This window comes from Cnephaeus nilssonii, assembly GCF_951640355.1.
Source record: "Cnephaeus nilssonii genome assembly, chromosome: 5".
Taxonomy (NCBI): domain Eukaryota; kingdom Metazoa; phylum Chordata; class Mammalia; order Chiroptera; family Vespertilionidae; genus Cnephaeus; species Cnephaeus nilssonii.
The window spans coordinates 88,302,610-88,329,171 of NC_137076.1; the positions used below are offsets into that span (position 1 = coordinate 88,302,610).

Below are 26,562 nucleotides of genomic sequence, written 5' to 3' on the forward strand. Positions count from 1 at the left end.
AGCAGAATCATCAGACTCAATATAGCAGTCTTCTGAATTTATTCAAACACTTTCAGCTCAGGATTTTACAGTATTCATTGGGCACCCACATGTGCCAGGCATGGCTGTGCCCCCCAGAAGTCCCCAGCCTGAGTTATGCTCTGGGCCTCGGAGAGCAGAGCATGATTCAGGGACTGAGTTTCTCCTGGAGGGCTTCCTGGAGGAGGTGAGGTCTGAGCAGGTGCCTAAAGGACTAGTGGGTGCTGTCAGGCCAAGAAGGGAGGAATGGTAATAAAGAGTCTGAGCTGTATGAACTTAACGTATAATTTTTTAAACCCCTGAGGAAAGCTGCTGTTCTCAACTCCCTTTCAGAGGTGGCCAGGAGTCTGCTACCTGGAGGGCTCCAGTGCCAGCTGCCTGCCCCTCTGTTTACTGTTCTGGGAGGTGGCCCAGCCATAAAAGGTGTGCACAGCCTGCCCTTTGCTCCGGGGCACATGACAACAAGGCACGAGGCGGATCCCTCCCACACACAAGCCCCTGCAAGGCAGCAGGCACTCCTCTCTCCTCCTGGTGGTGGCCTGGGAGAGGTGGCCTCACTGAAGGTGCTGGGCACCTAAAGCAGAGGAACCTGGTGTGCCAGGGGAAGGACCAGGGTCCTAGGAGCAGAAGAGGGTTGGTGGGAGGGGGGCTGGCAGTGATTGTGGTTTTCCGATCATCAAAAACATTTGCTGTGTGACCTGAGGTAACCACTTCCCTTCTCTGGGCCTTGTGCCCCATCTAAAACTGGGGAGCTGGTTTACCAAAAGTAAGGGGCTCTGGTCAAATACGTTTGGGAAGTCCTGCATACTCGACACTTCTGGGCGAGTCACGGTGCTGCACCAGCACAGCAAAGGCTCTGACAAGTCCCGCAGCAAAGACACCCCTTGAATCTTCTTTAGTCCGGCATTCCCCATGCTTCACTACCCAGGGGCCCCCTACGAGCACCTGCCAGCGCCCCACTGGACACCCTACGCTCTGGAGTGTGGGGGTTCCGTGGGCTGGAGGGCCACACTTCAGCTGTGACTCAGTGTTTAGTAGCAGGCTTTGTCAGGTGGCCTGGGCTCCAGCCTAATTACGTCCAAGCTGTGAGAGTTCAGGCACGTTCCTTAGCCTCTCTGAGCCACAGCCTCCTCATTTGTCAAATGGAAGGAAAAAAAAAAAAATACTCTAACCTACCTCCGAACAGGGCCTCGCACATAGTAAGTTCTGGGTTTCTGCCACCTGCTCAGAGCTGTTGCATCCCCGTGTGACAGGCTGCCAGGCCTGACTGATGTTTTGACTACCCCACCCCCAATGCTGAGGACAGATGGCGGCTGGGAAGATCTGAGGCAGGGCGAGCCTGTCCCCAGCTACCGGAAGACCTTCCTGGCAGGAGGTCAGTGGCCAGGCCTGGCAGGCTGGGTGAGCCGCAGCTGCTACCGACATGGGAGACCAGGGGATGGGTGGGGCCCGCAGGTTGGGTTGGCGATCACCTGCCAAGTAGTGTGAATGCTGTGAAAAAGGAAACTTCTCTAAAACAACTTCCATGCAGCGCCACGGGCTGGCGTGTGAGGTAGTGCGTTCCCCGTCACCTGGAGAGTTCCACCAGGTGTAAGACTCAGGAAAGGGACCTCTCATGTCCTCATAGACCCCCGTGCTAAGGGATGTTCCCGCCGGTTGGCAGGCTCTGCATTGATCCTGGAGACCCGGGGTCCAGCCAAAAGTCAGATCTGGCCTAGCCTGGCCCCTGAAGGCCCTGGGCCTGGTCACGGCTTCTACTGAACCAGAAACATGCCCATCAGCACCATGATTTCCCTTCTCGACCCTTCATGCCATGCTGAGAACATCAGTCTAGCGGAGGCCATCACTGATTGCCAGAGATTGGTGTGGGCTGAGCAGAGAGGGTCACAGCCCAGCTCTCGGAAGGACCCAGCTCAGGGCTGGGAGTGGCGTGTTCTCACACAGGAAGTCTCCAGCAGCCCGTGTGTGTGTGTGTGTGTGTGTGTGTGTGTGTGTGTGTGTGTGTGTGTAACAGGTTACAATGGGGGGACAGAGGACTGTGGGGCTCCAAGAAAACCAGCCTGGCTCTGGGTGGCTGAGAGGCCCAGCGAGTGGAATGCAGAGCCTGGGGCACAGCAGGCCTCGGACAGGGCAGCTGTGGAGGGCAATCCTAGCCTAGCATGGCTGCTCCGGAACCACTTCCTCAGAATCACACCAGATGGGCTAGCAATCTGGATCCTCATTTTTCACAGTCGCCACTCACGGGTATAACAAAACACATGCTCTACAGCTATAAAGTCTGAACATTAAAGCAAATTAAAAATGTTTATTTATGTGCATTTAAAAATATCTCCCTATATAATAACAGGAAGTACATTTTCATCTGGCACTCTCCTTAAATTAGCACACATCTCCATCTCACTTTTGATGTGAGACCAGAAGAGAGAGAGGAGGGGAGGGGAAGAGGAAGGTAGATTGAGCACTCACTGGTTTGGTTTCCTAAGTAGTTCCTCTGCCAAGTAGGACCCCGACTTCCTCTGGGATGCTAGCAATGGTCCCCCATGCTTGGTAGCTGACTGCGTGGTCAGTTGTATGATCATAAAACTGGGGCTTCAGTGGGTAGATTGACTTATATGGACCACGTCTTCCAATGCTGGGGCTTTGTTTGTTTTATAAAGTACAGATTTCCCCCGGAGCGGCTGTGGTGGGGAGAGGACAGCAGAAAGGTGTGATCTCAGGGTACAGCCTGGGTGGGGCCGGACCCCTAGACTCCAGGCCTGACCCTGCTCTACTCCACAGAGTGAGTTTGCAAAGTCCTACCTCTTCCGGGCCTCAGTTTCCCCACATGAAAGGTGTGGGCCCAGGACCAGGTGCGCCCCGTGACTTCGGCTGACGCTCAGTAGTCACCCCATGATGCGTTTGCTTCAGGAAGGCTGAAGCCCCGGCCCTGTTCCTTCCCGGTCCCCTAGGGCTGGCTCCCTCCAGGGCTGGATCTAGGGAGAGCAGGTGCTGCTGGGAAGGGCCCACAAGAGGCTCTGGAGCTAATGCCTTGCTTCTGTTCCCTGTTCCTATGGTTCTCTGTGCCTTCCATGGGGTCTAACGAAACCAGGGTGCCAGTGGGAGGGGGTGGTTCTGTAAAGCTGTGTCGAGGGAGGAGGAAGGAGGGTACTGGCCGGGCCTCCTTGGGAGCCCCAGGCACAGCCCATGACCCTCTTGTTTTATCTCAAAACTCAGAGACTCAGTGACCTCACGCCTCTGAGACGGTGTCCTCAGGTGCCAAATGGGGCTGCACAAACCTGTCCTCCCAGGCTGCTAGAAAGAGTCGAAAATCGATATCGGATACGAGTTCATCCAGTACACACAGTAGGGCTGGATGAATGCTCCTTCCCTTCACACTCACGGCCCAGGGGCTCCTTCCTCCTGGGTCCGGAGAGCCCCTGGCCTGCTCTGGGGGGCCAGGTTCAAGGAAGGAGCAGCTGGTGGAACTTGGGGAGGGGAGCTGGGCCCGGGATGGACCAGACCAGGCCTTTTCCCAAGCTCTTGCTTTGATTTAACCCTTCCCACCTCCTGCCAGGCTCCAGGGGTGTAGATAGCAGCTCCTATCTTTACTCTCCTCAAAGGCCTCCCCATGTTGGCTGATGGTAGGATGACCCTATGAAATAGTGTCTGAGCTGGGACACTTTTAAGGGTGAAAGGGGCCCAGGCAGCAAGGCTCAGTGGTTGAACATCGACCTATGAATCCGGAGGTCACGTTTCCATTCCCGGTCAGGGCACATGCCCAGGTTGCAGGCTCCATCCCCAGTGTGGCATGTGCAGGAGGCAGCCGGTCAATGATTCCCTCTCTCCCCCTCTCCCTTCGTCTCTGAAATCAATTTAAAAAAAAAAATTTAAAGAGTGAAAGGGGAACAATTTTTAATGCATATACCAGGTTCACTAGCACTACTGGTTCAGTCCCACAAAACCAATGCATATAATCACTCTAGCTAATAATTTCCCATCCTAGCCACAGGCTCTCTGGAACCTTACAACACTAAGGCAGCAATCTCCAACCGGTGTGCTGCAAGAATTTTTAAAACATGTAATACCTGACTATTTAGTCAGGGGCACTGACCTCTTTTCCCTTAGATTGTCAAATAAAAAAATGACAACAGCCAGCACAACAATAGCCATCTTATGTGAATGTGACAAAATTATGCTTATTTTTTGTCAGATTGGCAAAAAATAATGTATTTTTTGGTGTGCCGCAGACTTTCAGTAATGAGTTTATGTGTGCCATGAGATGAAGAAAGGTTGAAAATCGCTGCTGTATGAGGTCAGCCAGGCGAGGGCTGGTTGGTGGCCCATTTGACAGATGTGCAATCACAACATTCCCCTGGTCATACTGCTGGTGGTGGACAGGAGCCCAGGTGCTCATGATCTACGTCACAAACCATCACAACGACACAGTGGCGCTTGCGCTGTTTCTTCTTGCCCAAACCTCCCTGTTTCACTTCCATCCCAAGGGAAAAGGGGGTGTTCAGGACCACTACTGGCCTGGAATCTCCGTGAGGCCCGACTCTGCCACTGGTGTCATTCACCAGCTGTGTGACCTTGAGTGAGAAACTTAACCTCTCTGTGCTTCAGGTTCCTCGTTTGTAAAATAGGGATACTATCATCTGCCGCCCCAGGTCACTGTGTCGATGAACTAAGACCTAGCCTAGGAACTGATACACTTTAGGTGCTCAATAAATATTGGTGGATTGGATGATTGGGTAAGTATCTGACCAATGGCAGGAGTGGGCAACAAATGTTGAGCCCCTACTATGTCCCTGGCCCCGTGCTAAATGTTTTCCATGCACCATCTCCCTGAACTCCTCATAAGGGAACTAAGATTCTTTTATTTTTATTGACTTAAGAGAGGAAGGGAGAGATAGAACCATCAATGATGAGAGAGAATCATTGATTGACTGCCTCCTGCATGCCCCCTCCTGGGGATGGAGCTCACAATCCAGGCATGTGCCCTTCAGTCCGAAGGCTGACGCTCTATCCACTGAGCCAAACCAGCTAGGGCAGGGAAGTAAGATTCTTATTCCCATTTTCCAGATGAAGACGTGGCAGTGCAGGGAAGTTAAGCAATGTGGGCAAGGTCACACAGCCAAGAAGAGGAGGCACTGGGATGCTGGAACCCACAGCGGACTGTTGGTGCCCAGCTGAGGAAAGAGAGGCCCAGAGAGGGGAGGTTACTTGCCCAAGGTCACGCAGGAGACTGTGACGGAGGCCTTCAGACCTCCAAGGATTTCCATCGCAGACACCCCCACCTTACGCGCTTGGCCCCTCCAATCGTAGCTCTGCGCGAGGGGACGCGCATCCCCCCATCCCTACCCCTCCGCTGTCTGTCCATTTGGGTGTCTTTGCGGGCGCAGCCGTGCACCCCTCCCCAGCCTCCGGCCCTGCGTAGAGAAAGACTGGCGTTCGCAGCTCCGCTCTGCGCCCCACACCCGCAGCCGACAGACGGCAGCGCCTGCGCTCGCGCCCCCAAAGCCGGTGCACGGAGCCGCCGGGGCACAGGCGCGGCGCTGGCCGGCGGCGCATCTCCCGTTCTGTCGCTCGCTCCCTGCGCTCTGCGCTGAAAGGAAGACAAGCCGGGAAGCCCCGGCAACCTGCCCTCCAAGATGAAGAAGCTCCAGGAAGCTCAACTACGAAAGGTAGGGCACCAGGGCGGGCTGGGGGCGCACCTGAGAGGGGAGTGCAGAGGCCCGCCCCCAGCGAGGCCCCGGGAAGGCAGGGGGGCACCAGGACCCAGTTCCGAGCTCTGGGGAAGGCCGGGCTGAATTGGATAGCAGGGAGGGACGGGTCACGGCCTGTGCCACCCCATACCACCCCACCCCTGTCTGAGGGTCGGGAGGTAGTGTGTTTAGGCCTGGGGTTCACTGGGCCAGGTCCTGGGAACAGGTGTCTGCAGCCCAGGAGGCGGGAAGTAGGGGTGGCTAGGGCCAGGCACCCACCCCTCTCCAATCCCCCTAACCCCCGGGGGACGGCGGTGGGGGTGGGGGTGGGTAGAATTGCAGAGCACCAGCCTTGAGCTGGACTAATTTCGGGGTAGGGGAGGTGGGGCGGAGGGATGGGGTGGGGGGGCGGTGCGCCGACATGGGCCTGGTCCTCGCCGCCGGTGCACCCTGAGCTGAAGCAGATTCTGCCATCCAGCCCCTGCTCCTGCCTGCCGGGGCCCACCACCTGCTTCCTCCCCACTCCCTTCCTTCCCCAGGCAGCTTAGTGTCCCTGCTAAGAACCCAGGCTGCCCCTCAGCAGGGCAGAAGGAGGCAAAGGCAAGGAGTGAGGAACTTGGAGACCCAAGGGATATGGGGGTGAGAGCTGGCATGAGAGAGGCGGCCAAATCTGTGTGTTCCTGGGCCCTGGGCCCAGCCCTCAGCCCCTCCCCACCTTGTCCTGTGGGGTTGGACCTCCCAGCCAAGTGGCACAGGCCTGGGGCGGGAGAGTATTGGCCATGTTTTCTGGCTTTGGGCTTAAAACTACCAGTCCCAGCCAAGGAGTCAGAACTCCAGGGCACTATTTCTGCAGATGCTCCTTACCCTGTGGCTTTGGGCAAGTCCATTCTCTAACCTGGACCATTGCCTGTCCACCCCCCGTGTCAGCACCAAAGCAGGACCCCTGTCACAGGTGCTGGTGGATGCCAGACAATTGTCCATCGGGGCTGGCGTTATTGACCACTCCCTTCCTCCAAGGCTCTCCCCTATTTATTCAAGCTCTCTGCCCTTGGTCAGCCGCGTGGGACCACGGTGATAAGTGGGTCCTTTTTCCTCCTGACATGAGTAACTTCTTTGGGCCATTTGAGGGTCTCTTGGGTCTTGAGTTCTGCCTGGCTATTTTCTCTTCTCTTCCTTTTCCTCCCCTCCCCACAGGAATCCCTCCCCTCGTTGCTGTTGGGCCACACATTATGTAAATAGCCATGTTTTGTGAAGCCTGATCTCCTGTGATCCCCCAACAATTCTGGGAGCTACAGCTTATTATCCCCACTTTATAGACAAGGAAGCCACGGCAGAGAGGGGTGTAGCTTACTGCTTTCCTGAAGGTGGGCTGAGCAACCTGGGACCAGCAGAGCAGGGGTGGGGCCACCTAGCCTCAGGGTCCCCTCCCTTGGTCTGAAGCAGAAGGGGGCAGGGAGGCAGGAAATGCCAGGTATCCGCAAAGGAGCAACAATGTTCAGAAATGAGTACTGGGCTGAGAGTCAGGGATCTGGGTCCTGGTCTTGCTCTGCCCTTAACTTGCTGTTTGACCTTGGGCTCATCCCTCCTCCTCCCTGAAACTCATCACACACTGATGAACGTGGGTTCAGGATTCCTATCGCCTCTCATCCTGAAAAAGGTATGAGAGCCTTGGCTTACGCGGTCCTACCTCTCCCAGCCCCTGGCGCTGCTGGTGACCTATATCTGCTGGTCCCTAAAAGAGGAGGTGTAGGTCTGCCAAACTCAGGTGTGTTCCTTCTGACTCGGGGTGGGGAATGGAGGGGAGGGGTAATCTGGAGTGGGAGCCTCACACCCAGCGGAAGTGTAAACTGACTCATTAAGCTTCTAGCCCTGCCCCATTGATGTGGTTGCTTCCCGCTGTCTCCCAATTGGTTCCATCCTCTGTTCCAGCCCCTGGGATTCACTCCATGGTGGGGTTGGGGGCTCCTCCAGCGATGGAGGACCCCATTCCCTGCCCCTGGAGCAGAAACAGGCTTCCTCTGATCGGGGGAAGAGAGGGATTGAGAGCTGGCAGCATCCAGCTCTTGGAACTCTTGTCACCATGGAAACAGAGAGCCGGGCCGCTCTGTGAACATAGAAAGGGCAGCAGCTTCTCAGAAGGGATCAGAGGAACCTCATTATCGGGCCTTCCTGCCAGCTGGCCGGGATGGGGTTGGGGGGGCTCTCAGGGTGACAGGCTTGCCTCACCACTCAGTAACCGTCCGTGTCATCTGGCATTATCCCATCCCTCCTGGAGCTTACCTAAGAGTGCGTGGTTCCGGAGGGCTGATGCTTACCCAGGTGGTGAGGGAAAAGGCATCAGGGGGAAGGGGCAGTTTTCAGATAGGTCTGAGAGCTGCTGCTACCCTAACCCCAGCCGAGGTCACAGCTAAAGAACCGCCAGGCATATATTTCAACCCTGGGAGCCCATTTTCTTAAAAAGCAGCTTTTCGTGTTCTTCTTGATTGTCACCATCACCCATAATCACGCCAGGCTGTCCCGGTCACCACTACCCTTCCTCAGGCAGGATCACCCCCCATGCTCCTCACTATCACTGAGAGTCAACCCAACACTGTTACCCCATTTCTGCCACCCGAGCCTATTGCACCAACCCTGTCACCACAGCCAGACACATCCAGTCCTCTGACACCTGCACTCCTCATCCCAGCAATGCTCCTGTGACAAATCCCCAGCAAAGCCTCCTCCGTCGCCAGCTGATTTGTGTGTAGACACCTACTTGGTCTGGTGGCAGGAAGGGCGATGTTAGGGCAAAACACAACCCTGATTGGTAGCTCTTTCCTGAGCCCCTCGGTGTGAATCTGGCCTGGTCCTCGACCACTGCAGGTGTCTCCAGCGAAGAATCTTGCCTCACACATCAGAGCCAGAGACTATTAGGTAGAGATTGTCTAGATCTGTATTTCCCCAAGTATATCATGGCAGGCCAGCTCCTTGAAACCCTTTTCTTAAGTAGGATTGGGAAATACTGTCTATTCCAGTCCCTATTTGGAGAGTCACAGTGCCTATTGGTCCATTAAAGGATCTGACAAGTCCGTGAAAAGAAGCCTGTCTTACCTGTGTTAACCCAGCTTTTCCCAAGTCCTTTGAGTCAAGAGTCATTTGTTCCACTGACTACCAAGGGATGTGTTTTTGGAAACACTCGCCTATCTAATCCCCGCAGTGTCCAGATGGGAAACTGAGGCCCAGGAGACTCTTCCCTAAAGTCATACGGTGAATTGGCACAGACCCGGACTAGAATTGTGGTCTCCTGACTCCCAGTTCAGTGGCATCACGGCTTCCCCACAACCACTCCTCAGTGGGGAGCAGGGGCTTCTTTCTCTCTGAAAACCATGAATGTCTTTCATAATTGGCCTTCTTTGCAGCTCCATCTTTTTCCGCCATAAGGTGAGACTTTCAGAGGCAAGCAGGAAAGGTAGGATTGCCCCTCTCTTCTGGCCCATTCCTGGAGTCACGTATGGAAGCTGCTCTCTGGGTTTTAGGAGGTCATCCTGGTATCTTTGGGCTTAATGCCAGGCCCTAAGCCCAGGCAGTCCGTGGACGTGCTAGCTCACATCCCTTGGGGCCAGGATTCCAAGCAGCTGATCCGTCTCCTAGCCCCAGCCTGAAGGGAGAATGCGGTGGACTTCCCGCCCTCCTTGAATCACAAGGGGGCCCTTAGGGACAGCTGGCCTCCATTCCCTCTGTATACATCTGCCCTCCAGTGACAAGAAGATTATGACTTCTGAGACAGATCGGTGCCTAAATAGCGACTTCCTGCTGGTGAACTAAAATTCACAGTCCTCTGTAGGCCCCCTTGAGCGTAAGTCTACTCCCTTCCTCAGGGGAGCTCAGGGTCCCTCCAAGCCCTCTCCTTTCTGTGCTCAGCGTTCCCAGTTCCTTCCTCTTGTCCTCAAGTAACCGCTTTTCCTGAGCAACCTCCAGTCTGGCCACCCGCCCTTTGGACACGCTCCAAACTGCCTGTGTCTTTCTAAAATATGGTGCCCAGAATGGAGCAGCTAAACTTCAGCGCTGTGTTTGAAGACAGGGGCTTGGACTTCAGGAAGCTCTCCCACTCCCCTTGTAAAAACCTCAGATATGGCAGGACTCCTCTTTGACCTTCAGTTTTCCCCGTCATTGAAATGGAGCTTAGATGAATACTTAGCTCACAGGGTTGTTTTGAGAATGAAATCAAGTAATGGGAGTAAAATGTTTATTGCATAATCATAGTAAGTGCTCAATGCACGGTGACTCTTGTAAGATCACCATCATTATCATCCTTGTTGTCATCTTCAAAATAGAACCATCCCTTGATTTGACCTCTGCGGTAGCCAAACGAAGATCAAGGTGGCTTTCTTAGTGCCCGAGTAACCCTGCTGGTCTCATAAGTTTGCAGTCACCGGAAACCTCGAGGGGCTCCTGCTTATGGGCCGTGTTAGCCCAGATGAGAGGAATTGATCATCTGAACCAATAGAATGTCTTTCTTGGAGCCCTATTCAAGTGTATATCCTTGTATTGGTGGTCACAGTTCCATCTAGCCTCACCTTTCTCTTTCACCCTTTTGGTTTCTCTTATTGGCAGCCCGTCACTCCAGACCTGCTGATGACCCCGAGTGACCAGGGTGATGTAGACCTGGATGTGGACTTTGCCGCAGACCGGGGGAACTGGACAGGCAAACTGGACTTCCTGCTGTCCTGCATTGGCTACTGTGTGGGCCTGGGGAACGTCTGGCGTTTCCCCTATAGAGCCTACACCAACGGAGGAGGTATGGGCCTGAGGTCTGCCTGAGGGGCGGCCGAGTGATGGGTCAAGGCTCCGGGTGGACTGAGGTTTGAAATGGCCTTAGCTACCGACTCCTATTGGACCTTGAGCAGAATTAGTTGAAAGTGGTTTTATAGCAACCTGGGACTGGAAAGAGGGAGTCGCCTGCCTTGTCCCTTTCATCACCCAGGCCCCTCTTCCCTCTCCCTCATGGGTATGACACAGTGAGCCCTAAGCCTTGGCATTTCCTGGGCCCTGAGTGATGGCCAGAGGGCTGCCTCTACTTCATGAGGAAGAGCTGTATCTGTCTGTCAGTGATCCCTGCACTCTCAATATCGGCACCCCCCCCCCCCCCCACCTCCTCCAGATCCTTACTCTATCAATAATTCCTGCTCGTGAATCCTCTATCTCTCTTCCTCTCCTGGTTCCTTCCATTCTGACTGCGAACACAGAGTCTCTGCCATCTTAAACAAATTATCTGTTGTCCCTCCTTCTCCATCAAGTGACTGTTCTAAGTCTTATTACAATAGCTGGGGTTGAGCACTCACCATCTGCCAGCCCCGGGCTTGATGCTCTCCATGCCTGTCTCCTTTAACCCTGACAACAGCCCTCCTGGGTGGGCACCTTTGTCCTGGTGAGGAAGCCTGGGCTTGGAGAGGCCAGTTCCTTGCCTAAGGTCACACAGTGGCCGACCCAACATCCCACCCAGGACTATCTTCTGCAGAGCCAGTGCACGCCCACCAGCAATCCGTATCTCCTCCCATCTGTACCAAACCTGTCAAAGAAGCTCGTATTGTCAGGGCGACGGAAATCCAAATAAATGTACACGAAGCAACGACAGATGAATGATATGACTGGGAAGGGGAGGTCTGGAGCTGGGCTCTGAAGCTCCAGGAACTTCATAATATCCCCAGTTCTCTCTGCATGCCCCCCCCTACCCCCACCCCATCCCCCAGTTCCTGACTCTTTTTCCCTCTGTATGCTGGCCTCATTTTTTCCTGGGACAGGCTTCCTCCTTGCAGTTGGGTGGCCAGAGACAACTCTGGAATGACTTCCTCCTCAGAAGTGCCATCCGAATGAATCTATATAGAATTGCAGAGAAGGTCTCTAATTGGCCTGGCTTGGGATATGTGCCCATGAGGAGGTGGGCAGGGGTTGGCTGCTGTCACTGGCAGCCCCTCCAGAGCCATATGGTGGTGGGAAGTTCTCTAAGGAGTTGGCTGCCAATATGTGAAGAAATGGGGGAGAGATGTTGGGCACATGGGACCACAGGTGGCAGCCACGAGCATCTGAGGTGGCAAGGGAGGGGGGTGGGCAGGTAGATGGGAGGCTCGATTTCGATTTCGGCCCTGAGGAGTTTGCCCTTCCTTCAGCAGGGAAGTCACTCGTTTATTCATGTATTTGTTCATTCAGTGTCTGCTCTGAGCCCAGCCCTGGTCTAGGCACTGGGGCTATAGAGGTGAGTGAATCTCTGTCCACCCCTTGGCCCTCAGTGATTGATGGTAGAAAAGAAGACAGTCCCAAGCCACAGGAGAAGTGTTCCCTCAGGTCACAGGTGGTGTCCACTGGTCAGGGGTGGGGCGGGGCTAGAGCTGGGCTTTAGGGGAGCTGACCCCTGAGACCCTGCCCCCACCCCTCCCCGCAGGTGCCTTCCTCGTGCCCTACTTCCTCATGCTGGCCATCTGCGGCATCCCTCTCTTCTTCCTCGAGCTCTCTCTGGGCCAGTTCTCCAGCCTGGGACCCCTGGCCGTCTGGAAAATCAGCCCCCTTTTCAAAGGTGAGGCCTCAGGGGTCCCCGGAGTGGTCTGGGCCTGGGGGAGGCCAGGTGATTGCCCCCTTCCCTTTAACCTCCAGAAAGGGAGGGCTTCTGGGAGGAAACACAGCCGGCCCCAAGGAGGGCATGGCCTAAGGGCAGCCCCTGTCGCCACGCCAGGTGCCGGCGCGGCCATGCTGCTCATTGTGGGCCTGGTGGCCATCTACTACAATATGATCATCGCCTACGTCCTCTTCTACCTCTTCGCCTCCCTCACCAGCGACCTGCCCTGGGAGCACTGTGGCAACTGGTGGAACACAGACCTCTGCCTTGAGCACAGAGGCTCCAAGGATGGCAACGGGGCCCTGCCCCTCAACCTCACCAGCACCGTCAGCCCCAGCGAGGAGTACTGGAGGTCTGGGAGGGCCCACGCGCTGGGGGGTCGGGGGAGGGCAGGAATGAGCCCGAGTCCCCAAGGGGCCCAGTGTTCACTTCAAAGATGCTATTATTTGGTGGACTCTGAGTTCTAATCCCAGCTATTCACCTGACCAGCTATGTGACCTTAAACAACTTATTTGGCTTCTGATGCTTTATCTTTAAAAAAAATTATATATATATATATATATTATTGATTTCAGAGAGGAAGGGAGAGGGAGAGACAGAAACATCAATGATGAGAGAGAATCATTGATTGGCTGCCTCCTGCACGCTTCCTACTGGGGATCAAGCTCGCAATCCAGGCATGTGTCCTTGACCAGAAATCAAACCCAGGACCCTTCAGTCCACAGGCCAATGCTCTATCCACTGAGAAAAGCTGGCTAGGGCCTGATGCTGTAGCTTTAAAGTGGGCATGATAATAGTATTTCAGAGGGTTGCCACGAGGAGTAAAGGAAGGAAGGAAGGTATATAAATTTTGCCATCCAGTCTGGTGGATAGCAAGTGCTCAATAAATGCTAGCTGATAATACTGACGACGGTGAAGGTACTAACAGTGATAGTAACCTTTTGGGGCCTTAGTTTCTGCCTCTGTAAAGGTTTGGGATGAGAATAGTCCCTCCTCCATAGGATGTCATCCATTGGCTGACCAGAGGACACAGACCAGGTACCCCTACCCTTCATCTGCCAAGGGCTGCTCTTAGGACTCTTCCCCCAGATGGACCCCACGTCTTGAAATATTTTGGCCTCCAACCTAGATTTATTATGCAGCTCCCCCGTTTGTCCGTGTCAATTCCGCCCAGAGCGTGTGCACCTGCTGAGGAGTATGTCTGGCCAGTGGGAAAGGTGAAGCTTGGGTCTGCAGCTTAAAGCCAAAGTGTGACGTGGGGGTCCAGCAGCTGCTGGGGTCTCCATGGAAGCACCGTGACCCACTGCGTCAGGGGGCGTGCAGGCAGAAAGCAGACAGCACTCTCCCAAGACTTTAGCAAAGGGAGTTCAGTGGAGGGAGGCGACAGTGTGAGGGAATCCACATGGAATGGTGAGGCACCAGGAACTAGCAAGGGGGGTGGCTGTAACACCCCTGAGCCAAGGAGCAAGCGGAGGGACCCAGGGAACTGGAGCCAGGGAGATCTGGAGCCTTGGGGGAAAGGCTGCCCAACCAGAGCTTGCTATGGAAGAAGGCAGTCACAGCCAGGCCTTCTGATGCATGTGTGCGTGCATGCATGCGTAAGCATGTGCACACGTGTGTGTGCAAATACCCCAACCCCTCACTCCTCCCACCCTCCAGTCTCCCACTAGCCAAATCCAAATGGAAATCAAAGGGGATGGCAGCCTGGGCGATGTGCTCTGTAGAGGCAGCCTCCAGGTGCAGAGCTGGTCTGAGGACAGACCAAATCAAGCGGAAGCTAGCCAGGATCGCCTCGCAGGCTGGCCACGGCTTTCCTCCATGTCAATGGAGCGTGACCAGCAGACACTCAGACCTTCGTCTCCCACAGCCGCTACGTTCTCCACATCCAAGGCAGCCAGGGCATCGGCAGCCCCGGGGGGATCCGCTGGAACCTCTGCCTCTGCCTGCTGCTCGCCTGGGTCATCGTGTTCCTCTGTATCCTCAAGGGTGTGAAGTCCTCAGGCAAGGTGAGGCCCGAGGGGCTGGGAGGGGTGAGGGCTTCTGGGAGGAGGCAGGGCATGGACTGAACCTAAGAGGGGAAGGGGAAGGGCATGGAGCTGGGGAAGATGTGGAGGTAAGGACGGGCAGTGGCTAGGCTGGTTGACTAGACTAGGAACTTGCCAAGGGCAGGACCTATTTGTTATTCAGGTTTGTGTCCTGACCCAGTGCTGGCACTCTGAAGTGTTTCTTGAAAGCTCGGAGGGTGGCTGTGAATCAGAGCCCTTTGAGATGCAAGTGGCCAGAACCCAGCTGTCACCGATTGGAAAATGCAGAGTGTGTGCTTCAGGAATGACTGGGTCTAGGAGGCAAGTGGAGGGAACATCCCGCCCACGGGCTGCATAAGGCCCGAGAAATCATTTGGTCTGGCCCTGCCAAAGCATTAGGGGTGAGTTAATGAAGTGTTTGACCAAATAGAGCAGGCTAATTTTAAGTTGGTAATCTTGTACGGCCTACGAATGATGTTTTAAGTAGCCAAGTGGGCCTCGGCAGAAAAGAGGTCTAGGGGTTCAATTAATGTTATTAGGACTGTGGTTCTCCCGTCTCCCAGCCGTGTTCTCAGGCTTCATTCTTTATGCGGATGCCCAGCAGCTCTGGGCTACACTTTACATGCTTAGTGAAGGGTTCCCCCTTTCCCCAGTTTGCAGAATCCTAGAAGTGAGTCTTACTGGGTAAGCTGATCGCCACACCCATCCCTGAACCAGTCACTGTGGCCAGGAGGGTAGAGTGCTGGGCTTGGATCACGTGCCCACCCCAGGAGCCAGGAATGGAGTCAGCCCCAGCTGGGGAAAGTCAGGGGGTTGTTATCTGAAGAAGGTCAATGAGATGCTGGGCAGACTAAGCCACAGGTGTCCACTTTAGGTTATGAAGGGCGAGAAGGCCATAAAGCTGTTTGGAAGGACTTGGAAACCTGAATGGTTTACTTAATCATTTATAAATCAGAACTGTCCCTCAGCAAAGTACTCAGAAGTGATGTCCATTTGGAAGAGAACCATTAAAAGAAAGACTAGGAAGCCAGAGGAGAAAGCCTTTAGAAAGAGAGGAGAGGTCATCGTGGTGCAAGCCAAGACCGCGGGGAGCCTGGGACTCGATGGTGTCTGCTGAGGGCGGAGACAGGGCAGCGGGGAGTCTGGGAATGTCCAGTCTGGTGATCATGCTGGCCGATGACCACATGGGGTGGGTTTGCTGGCGGGGGGAGGGGACATGTGGGGCAGGAGGCTCTTCTGACCTTCAGGGGCGGGGTGATGGTGGCCTGGACTGGGCCACAGTGGAGCCGGAGGGGGTGGATGGATTTGGGACAGCCTTGGGAAGCAGTGACAGGACTTTGCTGATGGGATCGGTGTGAGGAGGGAGGGAGGAAGGGAGAGGGGAAAAGAGGGAGGGAGGGAAGGAGGGAGGGAGGAAGGGAGGGAGGGAGGGAGCGAGGGAGGGAGGGAGGGAGGGAGGGAGGGGGAAAAAGCATCATAGGTTGATGGCTGTTTCCCATCTTGGGAATAAGATGGGGGTTTCTAGAAGAGGAGCAGGGCAGAAGAAGTCACCCTGCCTTCCATTCCCACTTGCCGCCTCTCAGGTGGTGTATTTCACGGCCACGTTCCCCTACCTCATTCTGGTCATGCTGCTGATCCGCGGAGTCACTCTCCCAGGGGCCTGGAAGGGCATCCAGTTCTATCTCACCCCCCAGTTCCACTACCTGTTGTCTTCCAAGGTGAGGCCATTGGGACTAGGGTGCGGAGGGAGGGGTCAGGCCTGACCTGGGAAGTGGAAATAGGGATCCCTGGAGAAAAGAGTGGCCAGGGGGTAGGAATCCCTCACGAGGTCAGCTTCCAGTACCAGGCACTGTGCTCAGTCCTGTCTTCTTCATTTATTGTTCTCGACAATTCTATGAAGTAGACATTATTCTCCCATTTCATGGAAGAAAAAACTGAGGCCTGAAAGAGTCAGTGATCAGCTTACGGTTACATAGGGAGTGGCAAAGCTGGGATTCTAACCTAGATCTGTTTGATTCCAAACCCCACGGAGGGCATTAGTAATATTAGTCAATGATGGCTATCATTTCTTACTTATTGACAAATGACTGTGCCTAACCACACTCTCAGCACTTTGCATATATGTAGTCATTTAATCCTCATCACCACCCTACTCCCATTCCCTTATTGCAGAGGGGAGAGGTGATGTGGCTTTCCCATACTATACAGCCAGAGAGTGGTAGAGCTGGGTCCAAACCCAGGTCCCTCTGACTCCAGGAAGGAAGATTAAGGGTTACATGGGCTTGTTGTCCACCTGAATTTCCTGAAAATTTTACATAAAGAACTACTTCCTTCAGACCAGGCCAAACTTGGAGATTGCCTTCTAGATCCTGAGTGGGGAAACTGAGGCCCTGAGAGGCACAGTCTAAGTGTTGAAGCTGAGTTTGCTCCCAGCCCAAGTCACTTGTGAGCCAGGCCCTTGCCCACGCCATCCCTGGACCTATTGACTGGCTCTCTCCCCACCTCCTTCCTCCTGTTTCCTTGGCGCTCTGACACCACGGTGTGCCAGCTGCTTCTCTTTGTCCTCCGTCCGCATCCTTCTCGCCACAGGTGTGGATCGAAGCTGCCCTTCAGATCTTCTACTCCCTGGGTGTGGGCTTCGGGGGTCTCCTCACCTTTGCCTCCTACAACACGTTTCACCAGAACATCTATCGGTCAGTGCAGCCTCCTGGACCCCAGGGCCAGAGCTGGGAGGAGAGGGGCGGGACGGGGTGGGCGGGGAGGACTTCTCCACTGAGGTTCACCCGGCCTGCGCCTGGACTTCTCCTGGCAGAGACACCTTCATCGTCACTCTGGGCAACGCCATCACCAGCATCCTGGCTGGCTTCGCCATCTTCTCCGTGCTGGGCTACATGTCTCAGGAGCTGGATGTGCCTGTGGACCAAGTTGCCAAAGCAGGTGGGCAGGCTGCCCGGCCCTGGTAGACAAGGGTGTGTGTTGGGCACAGCTGGGTCTGGAAAGTGAGCCTGAGTGTGGACCAGCAAGGTTGTGGATGGGCGTGCTGAGTGTGTGTACACACATGCATGCATGTACGCACAGATGAACCTGTCTCGGCTGGTCTCTGGGTGGCCATGTATAAGTGAGTGTGCATTAACCTGTGTCCGGAGATGAAGGAACTTCTGTATGAGGCTGTCTTATATTTGTCACATTAGTAACTCTCTTTGCTTGTCCAAATGAGTCATATCCTGTATTGAGATGTCTGTGTGCAAGTGAATTGATGTTGTGAGTGATCTTGGGAATCCGTGTCTTGTGCCACGGGACATGTTTAAGCATGTGTGTTAGTGGGATTGTTTGTGCAAATGGTTGTGTACATAAGTGTGTTCAAACAAGGTATTACTAATTTACTCATTATTCATTACTAATTCATTTATTTTATCAACTTATGTTTACTGAGCACTGACAATGTGCTGGCATGTGTCCTAGGAGTTAATAAAGTATCAGAAGTGTGCAGTTAGTGGACATCTTTGGGTTTGCTCAGGTGGGTGTAAGCGACCATGAGTGTGTGAGTGTGGATGTGGGGGCCTGACACGTGCCCCAGGCTGCTGACCCCGTGTGCCCTTGGCCCAGGCCCCGGCCTGGCCTTTGTCGTCTACCCGCAGGCCATGACCATGCTGCCTCTGTCGCCCTTCTGGTCCTTTCTCTTCTTCTTCATGCTGCTGACTCTCGGTTTGGACAGTCAGGTGAGCCTTGTCCATTCCAATAGGTGCCTCATGCACGTGCGCTGTGTGTATCTGTGTGTGTCTGTGATGTCTATGGGTGTGATATGTGTGTCTGTGTCTCTCTGTGTGTCTGTGATGTGTGTGATGTTTGTGTGTGTCTATGTGTAATGCGTCTGGAGTGTAGTATATGTGTGTGTCTGTGTGGTGTGTGTCCGTATCTGTGTGAGTGTATGTGTGTGGTGGAGACAGAACTCTGAAACCCCCCTTCCTTCCCCCCAGTTTGCCTTTCTGGAGACCATTGTGACAGCTGTGACAGATGAGTTCCCCTACTACCTGCGACCCAAGAAGGTCGTGTTCTCAGGGCTCATCTGCGTGGCCATGTACCTGATGGGGCTGGTCCTCACCACTGACGTGAGTGGCTTTGGGGGCGGGTGGCTGGTGGGCGAGGCTGGGAGGACACCGCTGGCAATGTCTGTGGCCAGCCGTGCACCCCCTGAACCACCCACTTTCTTGACCTCTTTGGGAGGAACCTAGACCACCCCAGACCCTCTCTCCCAAGGGGCACCTTGGCCTATGACCCAGAGTCTTGGCTTTAGAGTGTGAATGACCTGGTTCAAGCCTCGCTCCTGCACTTGCTGAGTGAGCTCAGGACAAGTGGCTTCACCTCCCTGTGTCTGTTTTCCCATCAGTTAAACGGGGGCCTGCATCTAAGGCTGCTGTCAGACTCAAATAGGCGTGGCGGGTGGACAGGGGTATGCTGACATCAGCTGGCTTTCCCCCACCCCCGTTGCCCCCCTCCCCAGCCTGGCTGCTTCCTGCCTGGAGAAGGGGCTGCAGCAGGGAGCCTGGCCATGGTGAGGGGACCCCAGAGCTGTGACTTGTATTCCAGGGGGGCATGTACTGGCTGGTCCTTCTAGACGATTACAGCGCCAGCTTCGGGCTCATGGTGGTGGTGATCACCACATGCCTCGCTGTCACCCGGGTGTACGGTGAGAGGGGCCGGGAGAGGCGGAGTTGAGGCTCCCCCTGTGGGAGATGGGAGCCCCCTGGAACTGGGCCCCTGTGGGAACTGGGTCCCTGTTCCCAAGGGCCAGGGTGTTGGGTGGGGGCCATTGGGTGGAGGAGGGGCTGCTGGCACTTGTGGGGCCTGTGGGAGGGACCTGTGGGTGAGGCCATGCTCCTCTCCTCCCGGTGCAGGCATCCAGAGGTTCTGCCGGGACATCCATATGATGCTGGGCTTCAAGCCGGGCCTCTACTTCAGGGCCTGCTGGCTGTTCCTGACCCCGGCCACCCTCCTGGTAACTGGGGTGGGTGGGAGGGCTGCTGGCTGGGGCCCAGGGCTGAGAGCAGGGCCCCTCTGAGCATTCAGTCTGGTAGGGCCGAGGGGTGGGCCGGGCACCGGGATCAGGTCTACTCCCCTCCCCCGAGATGCCGCCAGCCTTTGAGTCTGTGCTGGGCCTCGTCCTCAGTTTGGTTGGCAAAATGAATGCGGCTTTCTCAGGCCTCTGGGCCTCACGGCTGGGCCTTGAGGCTCTCCTTTCTCAGCTTTGGGGTGGGAGCAGGCCAGGGACAGACCATCTCAGAAATTAGGGTTCTTCAGAGCTGGGCTGTCTCAGGCCTGGCCATTGGGTGAGCTTGAGCAGAGCTAGCTCCGGCTCCAGAACAAAGACGGACGATCGCGGTTTCTGGAACCACTTAGGCCTGGGCTATCTCAGACACTGGGTGTCTCGGCTGGGCTGTCTCAGGCCTTGGGATGGCCCTGGGCTGGGCTTCCTGGGGCCTTAAGGTAGCTCCGCCCTGGGCTATCCTAAGTCCTGGGGCCAGAAGGCGCACTGTGATGCTGGGAGCCCCCTCCCTGCAGGCCCTGCTGGTGTATAGCATCGTCAAGTACCAGCCCTCAGAGTACGGCACCTACCGCTTCCCAGCCTGGGCGGAGCTGCTGGGCATCCTGATGGGCCTGCTGTCCTGCCTCCTGATCCCAGCCGGCATGCTGGTGGCTGTGCTTCGAGAGGAGGGCTCGCTTTGGGAGGTGAGTCGGCCGCAACCTTGCCTACCCCCAGCCTTCCCGACCTGTGGCCAGGCCCTGGCTCACCAGCTAAAACAGAAAAGACTTGCACCAATAGCTTATCCAGGGCTTTGCAGGCTTCTTTTAAGCAGGCTTCTTTTAAGAGCAGTTTTTCTAACCCGTACCCTGAGCTATGAATCAGCTCAAACCTATTTGGGCTGAGGTAGGCTTGCAGGCCTGCCCTGTGGCCCCTCATATCACACAGGGACTCTGGGGGCCACAATCCAAAGACCACCAATGTCAGCCAATGACTGCTTGTCTTGCGGAGAGGACAAGACCCTTGCCCCACAGTGAGTCAGGCAGGGTCAGGACTTGAACTCTGGTCACCAGCCCAGAGCTTCCCTATGGGACTCAGGGGCAGAAGGCAACATTGAAGGACCCCGGGGTGGGAAGGGACTGTCTCCCTCCTCCTGTGTCCAGGAGCCCTGCAGTGGGGCTCCTGGGAAAGGGATGATGGCGGGAGCCCTCCTCATGGCCAGGGCTTAGTGGAGAGACCCACGGGGATCTGCAAACCTCAGAAGAGGGGAGTAGTGACCCTTTGCAGGCACGTGGGTTTGCTGTGACGCTGTGTGGTCACGGAGAGATCCTGCCCCTCTCTGAGCCTCAGGGTGCCCTCTTTATACTGAGCCCTTCACCTCTGAGGCCATGGGTATGGAGTCCTCTGGTGGCAAGAGGCTGTCATAGGGAGCAGAGCTGAACGAGCCTGCAGGCGAGCAGAGAGAGCCAGGGGACCCCACCTCCTACCCGCATCAGAGATGTGTGGATCCAGCTAGCACTGCCTCATGAGAGCCAGTTGTGAAATACTCGGGAATGCCGTTAGCCACTTGTCAAACCATTGATAGCTTGAGGACACTGGTGGGGATATTTGCACCACTGAACCTGGCTACCCATCAGGCCTCCTGTACCCTTCACCCTCCTCCGCAGCCTGCTTACCAGCACACTCCTCCCCACTCCCCATACAGCTGCACTGCCCTTCCACTGTCCTCAGAGGGCTCAGAGCCCTTTCCTGGCAGGAGTGGGTTGTGGCCACTCTGCCCAGACCACAGGGGTCCTGGAGTCCAGCTGCTGTGTGACTGGGGGCAAACCCCTTGCCTTCTCTGAACCTCGGGAGCCCCACTCGTGCTACTACAGAAAACGCGTCTTCTTGCTTGAGAGCCAGGGTGTCTGTAAAGGGAAGGAGGAAGAGGGGTTGCTCAGGTGAAGGGCTCCAGTCCCCCTGGAAGGTTATGGTTCCCAAGCCTTGCTCTGCTGCCCTGCTCACAGCCGGTGGGAGAGGCATGTCTTGGGGGTGGGGTGGGGGGGCGGGGGGCACTGCAGAGGAGTCATTGTCCAGCTCCAGAGTGACACCTTCAGAGACCAGGGCTTCTAGCCCTGACAGACACCTGACTAACTTGACAAGGTGATCGGTATGGAAAGGGGAGAGCGTTCCAGGCAGAAAAACAATTAGTGCAAAGGCCCAGAGGCAGGAGGGGCTGGCATGTTTGGGGACAGCAAGGAGGTCAGTGTGACTGGATCAGAGAGGGGAGAGGGAGAGTGGCAGGAGCCAAGTCAGGGAGGAAGACCAGGGCCAGGACACGGAGGCCGTGATGAGCACTTAGGATTTCATTCCAAGTGAGGTGCCAAGCCAGTGACAGGTTTCTGAGCAGCGGGGTGACATGCTCTCCATAGATTTTAATAAGGGTCGCCATGTTTGAGTGCAGAGCCGTGCTAGGCCCTGGGCTAAGGGCATGGCATACATTCTCGCCCCTGAACCTGCACCCCCTGGGCTCCACCTACTGTCGGTTGTCTTTCCTCCTTAGAGAGTCTGGGTCCCTTTTTCCTGGCAGGGCAGAGGGCTTCAGAAATGTGGTTTGAGGAAGAAGGAACCTAGAATGTCCAAGCTTACTCATCCTCTTAGTCAGCTTCCTCCTTCCATGGAAACGGGGCCTCGGAGAGGGAAAGGTCAGACATCAGAGTCAGAATGAGGCCGAATGCCCGATACTTGGAAGGTCAGAGCTAATTCCTGCCTCAGTTCTCCAAGTTGCAAGGACTAACCCAGGTGATGTGGAAGGTCTTTTCTGGGTGCTGGGTGCTGGGTGCCGGGTGCTGGGTGCTGGGCCCCAAGAAGCACTGCTTGAGCTCAGGCTATTTCCACAGCTGTCTTTGCTCTGCTGCAGAGGCTCCAGCAGGCCAGCCGGCCCGCCATGGACTGGGGCCCATCGTTGGAGGAGAACCGGACAGGCATGTACGTGGCCACGCTGGCAGGTAGCCAGTCGCCCAAGCCGCTGATGGTGCACATGCGCAAGTACGGGGGCATCACCAGCTTCGAGAACACCGCCATCGAGGTGGACCGAGAGATTGCCGAGGAGGAGGAGTCTATGATGTGAGGCAGGAAGCGGGTGGACAGGAGGTCCTGCCCCAGTGCAAAGGCAGCTGCGACCTCTGGGGTTCTGGGAGGCCTGAGGCTGTGGGAGGTTGCCATGGTGATGCCAGTCCTCAATGCAAGTCCTTCTTTGTGGTCTCTGCCTCTCCTGAAACCTCTATCTACCCCCTACACACACACACACACACACACACACACACACACACACACACACACACTCCAAGCTGAGAATGATCTAGCTTGGCCCTCACTTCACTGATGGATAAACCGAGGCCAGGGAGGAGGACTTGCCTGAGGTCTCATGGCAGAGGGGACTGAACCCCAGGCCTCCTGACCAGCCAGCTCCCTTTCTCTTGTGGCAGCTGGCACTACCCTCTCATCTGTGTCCAGAGCACAGGCCCCTCCCTTTTCTCAGGAAGCCTGGCCCAAGCCTTCCACACAGCCAGAATCTTGAGCAGGCAGACACTCAGGGTGTCTCCAGGCCCACCGGGCCCCGGGCATCGAGGGTTAACAAGTCGAGTGGGAGCAAGATCCCTCCTGGTTCGTGTGCGCAGGCAGGTTTGCTGGAGGGTGGGCAAGTTGGAAAGGGAGGAAGAGGAAGGCAGGATGGGGAAGGCCTCTGGGCAAGGGGCTGACCCTGCCAGTGTGGGGATCAGCAGGTAGCCTCTTCCTCCTGCCCCGGGTCCAGGAGGAGGCTGACTGCCTGGGGCGGAGACCAAGGGCTGAGGAGCAGGAAGAGTGGCAGGAGAAGAAGGTACTAGGTAACAACAAGGTCCAAGTAAGGATGAGGAATACTGGGGAGGGGACAGGGGGTGGGCAGGGGATTGGCATGCTCTGAGTGTGCTTTAGAAAGAATGTTGTTCTGGGTCAGTGTGCAGAGTGGTTAGAGGGGACGGGGTAGAGGGAGAGGCCCGTGGAGGACAGGCAAGAGGGGCTGGTGGCCCAGGCAAGCGTGATGGAGGTCACCCGAGCTTGAGGGTGGAGATAGCAGAAGGCAGCTGACACCCCAAGCCTGGGGCCAGAAGCCTTGGTATCTTCAATCCCCAGGCACGGAGGGGCTGCCCTGGTCCCTCCTTCCCTGAGAGATGAGGGTGGGGGTGAAAATGCCTGAGCAGGTCTCCTGCACGCGGCGATCTCCCCGCCAGTGGGGCCCGGCCCCCACGGGCAGCTATGCCAGCCTCCGCGCCCGTCTCTCTCCTGGTGTCTCCCCAACCCATCTGTGTTCTGTTGGTTACTTGTTAATAAAACCCAATGAGGTCACCCTCCTTACCCTGTCTCCTTATGCAGAGAGCCAGGAGGTGGGCAGCACCGGCCTCCCAGCTCCCATTGCTCAGATAAGGAGACTGAGACTCAGCGGCCTCCCGTCCTGGCTCTCCTGGCTTCTCTCCTGACACACTGTTTCTCTCTGGCAGTGGTGGGTGGGTGGGGCTGAAGGAGGAGGATGAAGAAGATGAGGAAAGCCCCGGAAGACCACTTGGTTCCCCATTATACAAGCCCAGGCCCTCCGAGAGGAAGAGACCCGGTCAGGGTTACTCAGCTGAGGCCGGCAGAGCTGGGGCCGAACCAGGGCCTGCAGCTTGCCCTCTCCCTGCAGCTGTTCCTCCTTCCCTGCAGGGGAAGCTGGAGCTGGGAGACCAGGGTTGGGAGGAGCCAAGCGTTTCCCAGGCTGGAAGAATGTCCGGGCTCTCCCCACCCCCTCCTGGCGGGACCTGCCATATAAAAGAGCCCAGGGCCTTTCAAATGCGAGGCCCAGGTGTTCGCAAAGACTTTGATTGGGGGTGGAAAGGAAGGGCCTGCATGCCGCATATTTCGGATATTAATAAATTTCCCCTAACAAAGGGCCAGGCCCCCCTCCCACTCCTCTTTGTTTGGGGCTTTAGGTGGGGGAAGAGAGATGGGTTTGCTAATTTGCAGAGGATGTAAGAATGGACTTCACAATTCAGGGGGCTTCTTCCCACACCCAGGGGGTAGGCTCTGGCCTTGCTGACCCTGACCCTCAGTGACGCTGACCCTGTCCCTGGCCCTCCCCACCAGCTCTCAGACAGACTCTAGGCCGCCATGGCCTTGCTTGTACTCCTTACACAGATGCATATTGGGAGTCAGGAACGGAAGATCCTAGAAGTCTAGGCTTCTCCCTGGATTCTGAGTCTGCAATTGGAGGATCCTAGGCATCTGGACCACTCCCAGCTTCACCTCCCCCTGCCTCATCTCCCTGACATGCTTCCTCCTGCCTCCCTTCCCCCTGCTCACTACCCTGTGCTGGGCCTGTGGTTCCTGGACGGCCCTCCCTGGCCCAGTCCTCCAGGCTGTCCTGCTTTTCCCATTTCCGCTGCTCCCAGACAGCCTGGCCTACCGCACTACCCTTCCCTCCTTCCGCCGCCCGCACCTTCTCCCCGCCGCGCCCATCCTAGTCCTCAGTGGGAGCTGAGTAGGGACCAGGGACCCTCAGCTAGAGGACTCCATGCCAGCATAGTGGGCACCTGAAAGGAAACACAGCCCTGTCTGGAGTGGAAGCTCAGCCAGGAATCCTGGACGGTCCTGACAGGCGATGAAACCCAGTGCCTTCCGGGCCAGGCGGGGAGCCCAGGGGAGCAAGGCTGGGTGTGAGCAGAAGAATAAGTGGCAGCTGACTGTTAGTGAGTATTGACTGGAGAGACAAGAGGGAGTGGTGGGGACTGTGGCGAACTAGTGAAGGATGCCTGCCTCTCTTAAGAGAGAGGTTACCCCCAGACGTGTGGGCCCAGGTTGTAAGAAATCAAGGCTTTTAAGGAGAAGTTGGATGTCTGAAGTCTTATGAGAAATTTCCCATTTTTAAACATGAGCAACTGATTCAAAAGATGTACAGCAGCACGGCTCAGTGAGGGCCTCCGGTCGGCCTCTTGCAGCCTTAGGGGGTCAGCAGCCAGCGGGGCAGGGCTTGTCCCAGGGCTCCCACCCAATTCAGTGCTCTGGTCCCCTCAGCTCATCTCTGTGATCACAGTCCCTTGACCTTGAGAGGCAGCATCTGGGCCTGCTGGGTGTGGTGGAGGGTGCCCTGGGCCCTGCATTCCTGTTCTGGGACTCGTCAGAGAGGGTGGTCTCTTGGGCGGTGCTGGGTGCTGGAATGCGCTGAGATCCGCTGTCACTTCCAACCCATGATCTGAGAGCAAACATGGGGGGAGGGGAGGGAGGGGAGGAGAACCTTATCATGAGGGCCTGCCACATTCCCAAGGTCAAGGGAGGGTCAACAGACAAAACGTGGGGTCACAAGGGTTAGTGTTTGATCCTCAGTAGGCTCTGCCCCAGGTGTTCCTCCCCATGGCCCGGCCAAGTTCATCCTTGCATGATATCCTGAGCAGGCCTAGGCTCCTGATCCAGTGTCTTCCCCATCCACCCGTGGGAATCCTGCCGTTCTTGTAGGTCTTGAGTCCATATACCCTCCATTCCCACCAGTTGTGAACGTGGACCTCTAGAGTCTTGGGCTGGGGCCAGGGGGAGCGGGCTGGCTCAGTCCTACCTCTGGTGCGCCCAGACAGCCCAGCCAGCCTGCACAGGCCGCTGGAACGCACCACCTTCTGAGACAACCCATTTTCTTTCCGGGCAGTTAAGGCCCTTATCACGCTCCTTGGACCCCACAGGGCTTGGGGGCAGGGAGCGCAGGCTGCTCAGCCACACACCCGGGTTCATTCCCTGCTCTGCCCCTCCCTGCCTGTGTGTCCTTGGGGACCCACAGTGCCAGGTCACAGCTTTGCACAAAGCCGCATCACGCTGAAAGCTTGGTGGCGGTGGCTCTAGAGACAGCCAGCAAAGAGTTAAGATGTTCCCAGTCCCTCCAAATTCCACGTGACCCCGGGTTGCTGAGCCTTCAGGTCTGCGGTGGACGCTCTTCTCCAGACTCATTTTTTGCTGGTGGCTCATGGAAAGTTTGGCTCTTTGAGCTTCAGGCCACTCCCTCTGGGGCTGGGGCTGAGGCCTCGCTGACGCTGGCCCTGCCCTGGGAGGGCGTCCACGGCCGCCCTCCCTCCCTTCAGCACCCCCTTGCTCATCTCCGCCTGACCTTCTCCCCCAGGACAGAGCTGCAGCCTGACCTCTCTGGCCACACGGAGGCCTCCTCCCAGCACCCTCTCCAAGATTACTTTTATT

General features: G+C 56.2%; 1 protein-coding gene across 1 annotated transcript; it reads left to right on the top strand.

Moving 5' to 3' along the window:
- Positions 1–5,648: 5,648 nt before the first annotated feature.
- On the top strand, positions 5,649–22,444 carry SLC6A7 (solute carrier family 6 member 7; the record flags this gene model as incomplete). The annotated part of the gene is made up of 14 exons (XM_079770832.1): positions 5,649–5,681; positions 10,296–10,479; positions 12,121–12,252; positions 12,409–12,643; positions 14,159–14,297; positions 15,899–16,033; positions 16,905–17,008; positions 17,128–17,252; positions 17,922–18,034; positions 18,293–18,424; positions 18,903–19,002; positions 19,211–19,311; positions 19,875–20,042; positions 22,235–22,444. 14 exons carry the CDS (start codon positions 5,649–5,651, stop codon positions 22,442–22,444), a joined length of 1,911 nt encoding a protein of 636 aa, XP_079626958.1.
- Between the last annotated feature and the right edge of the window lie 4,118 nt (positions 22,445–26,562).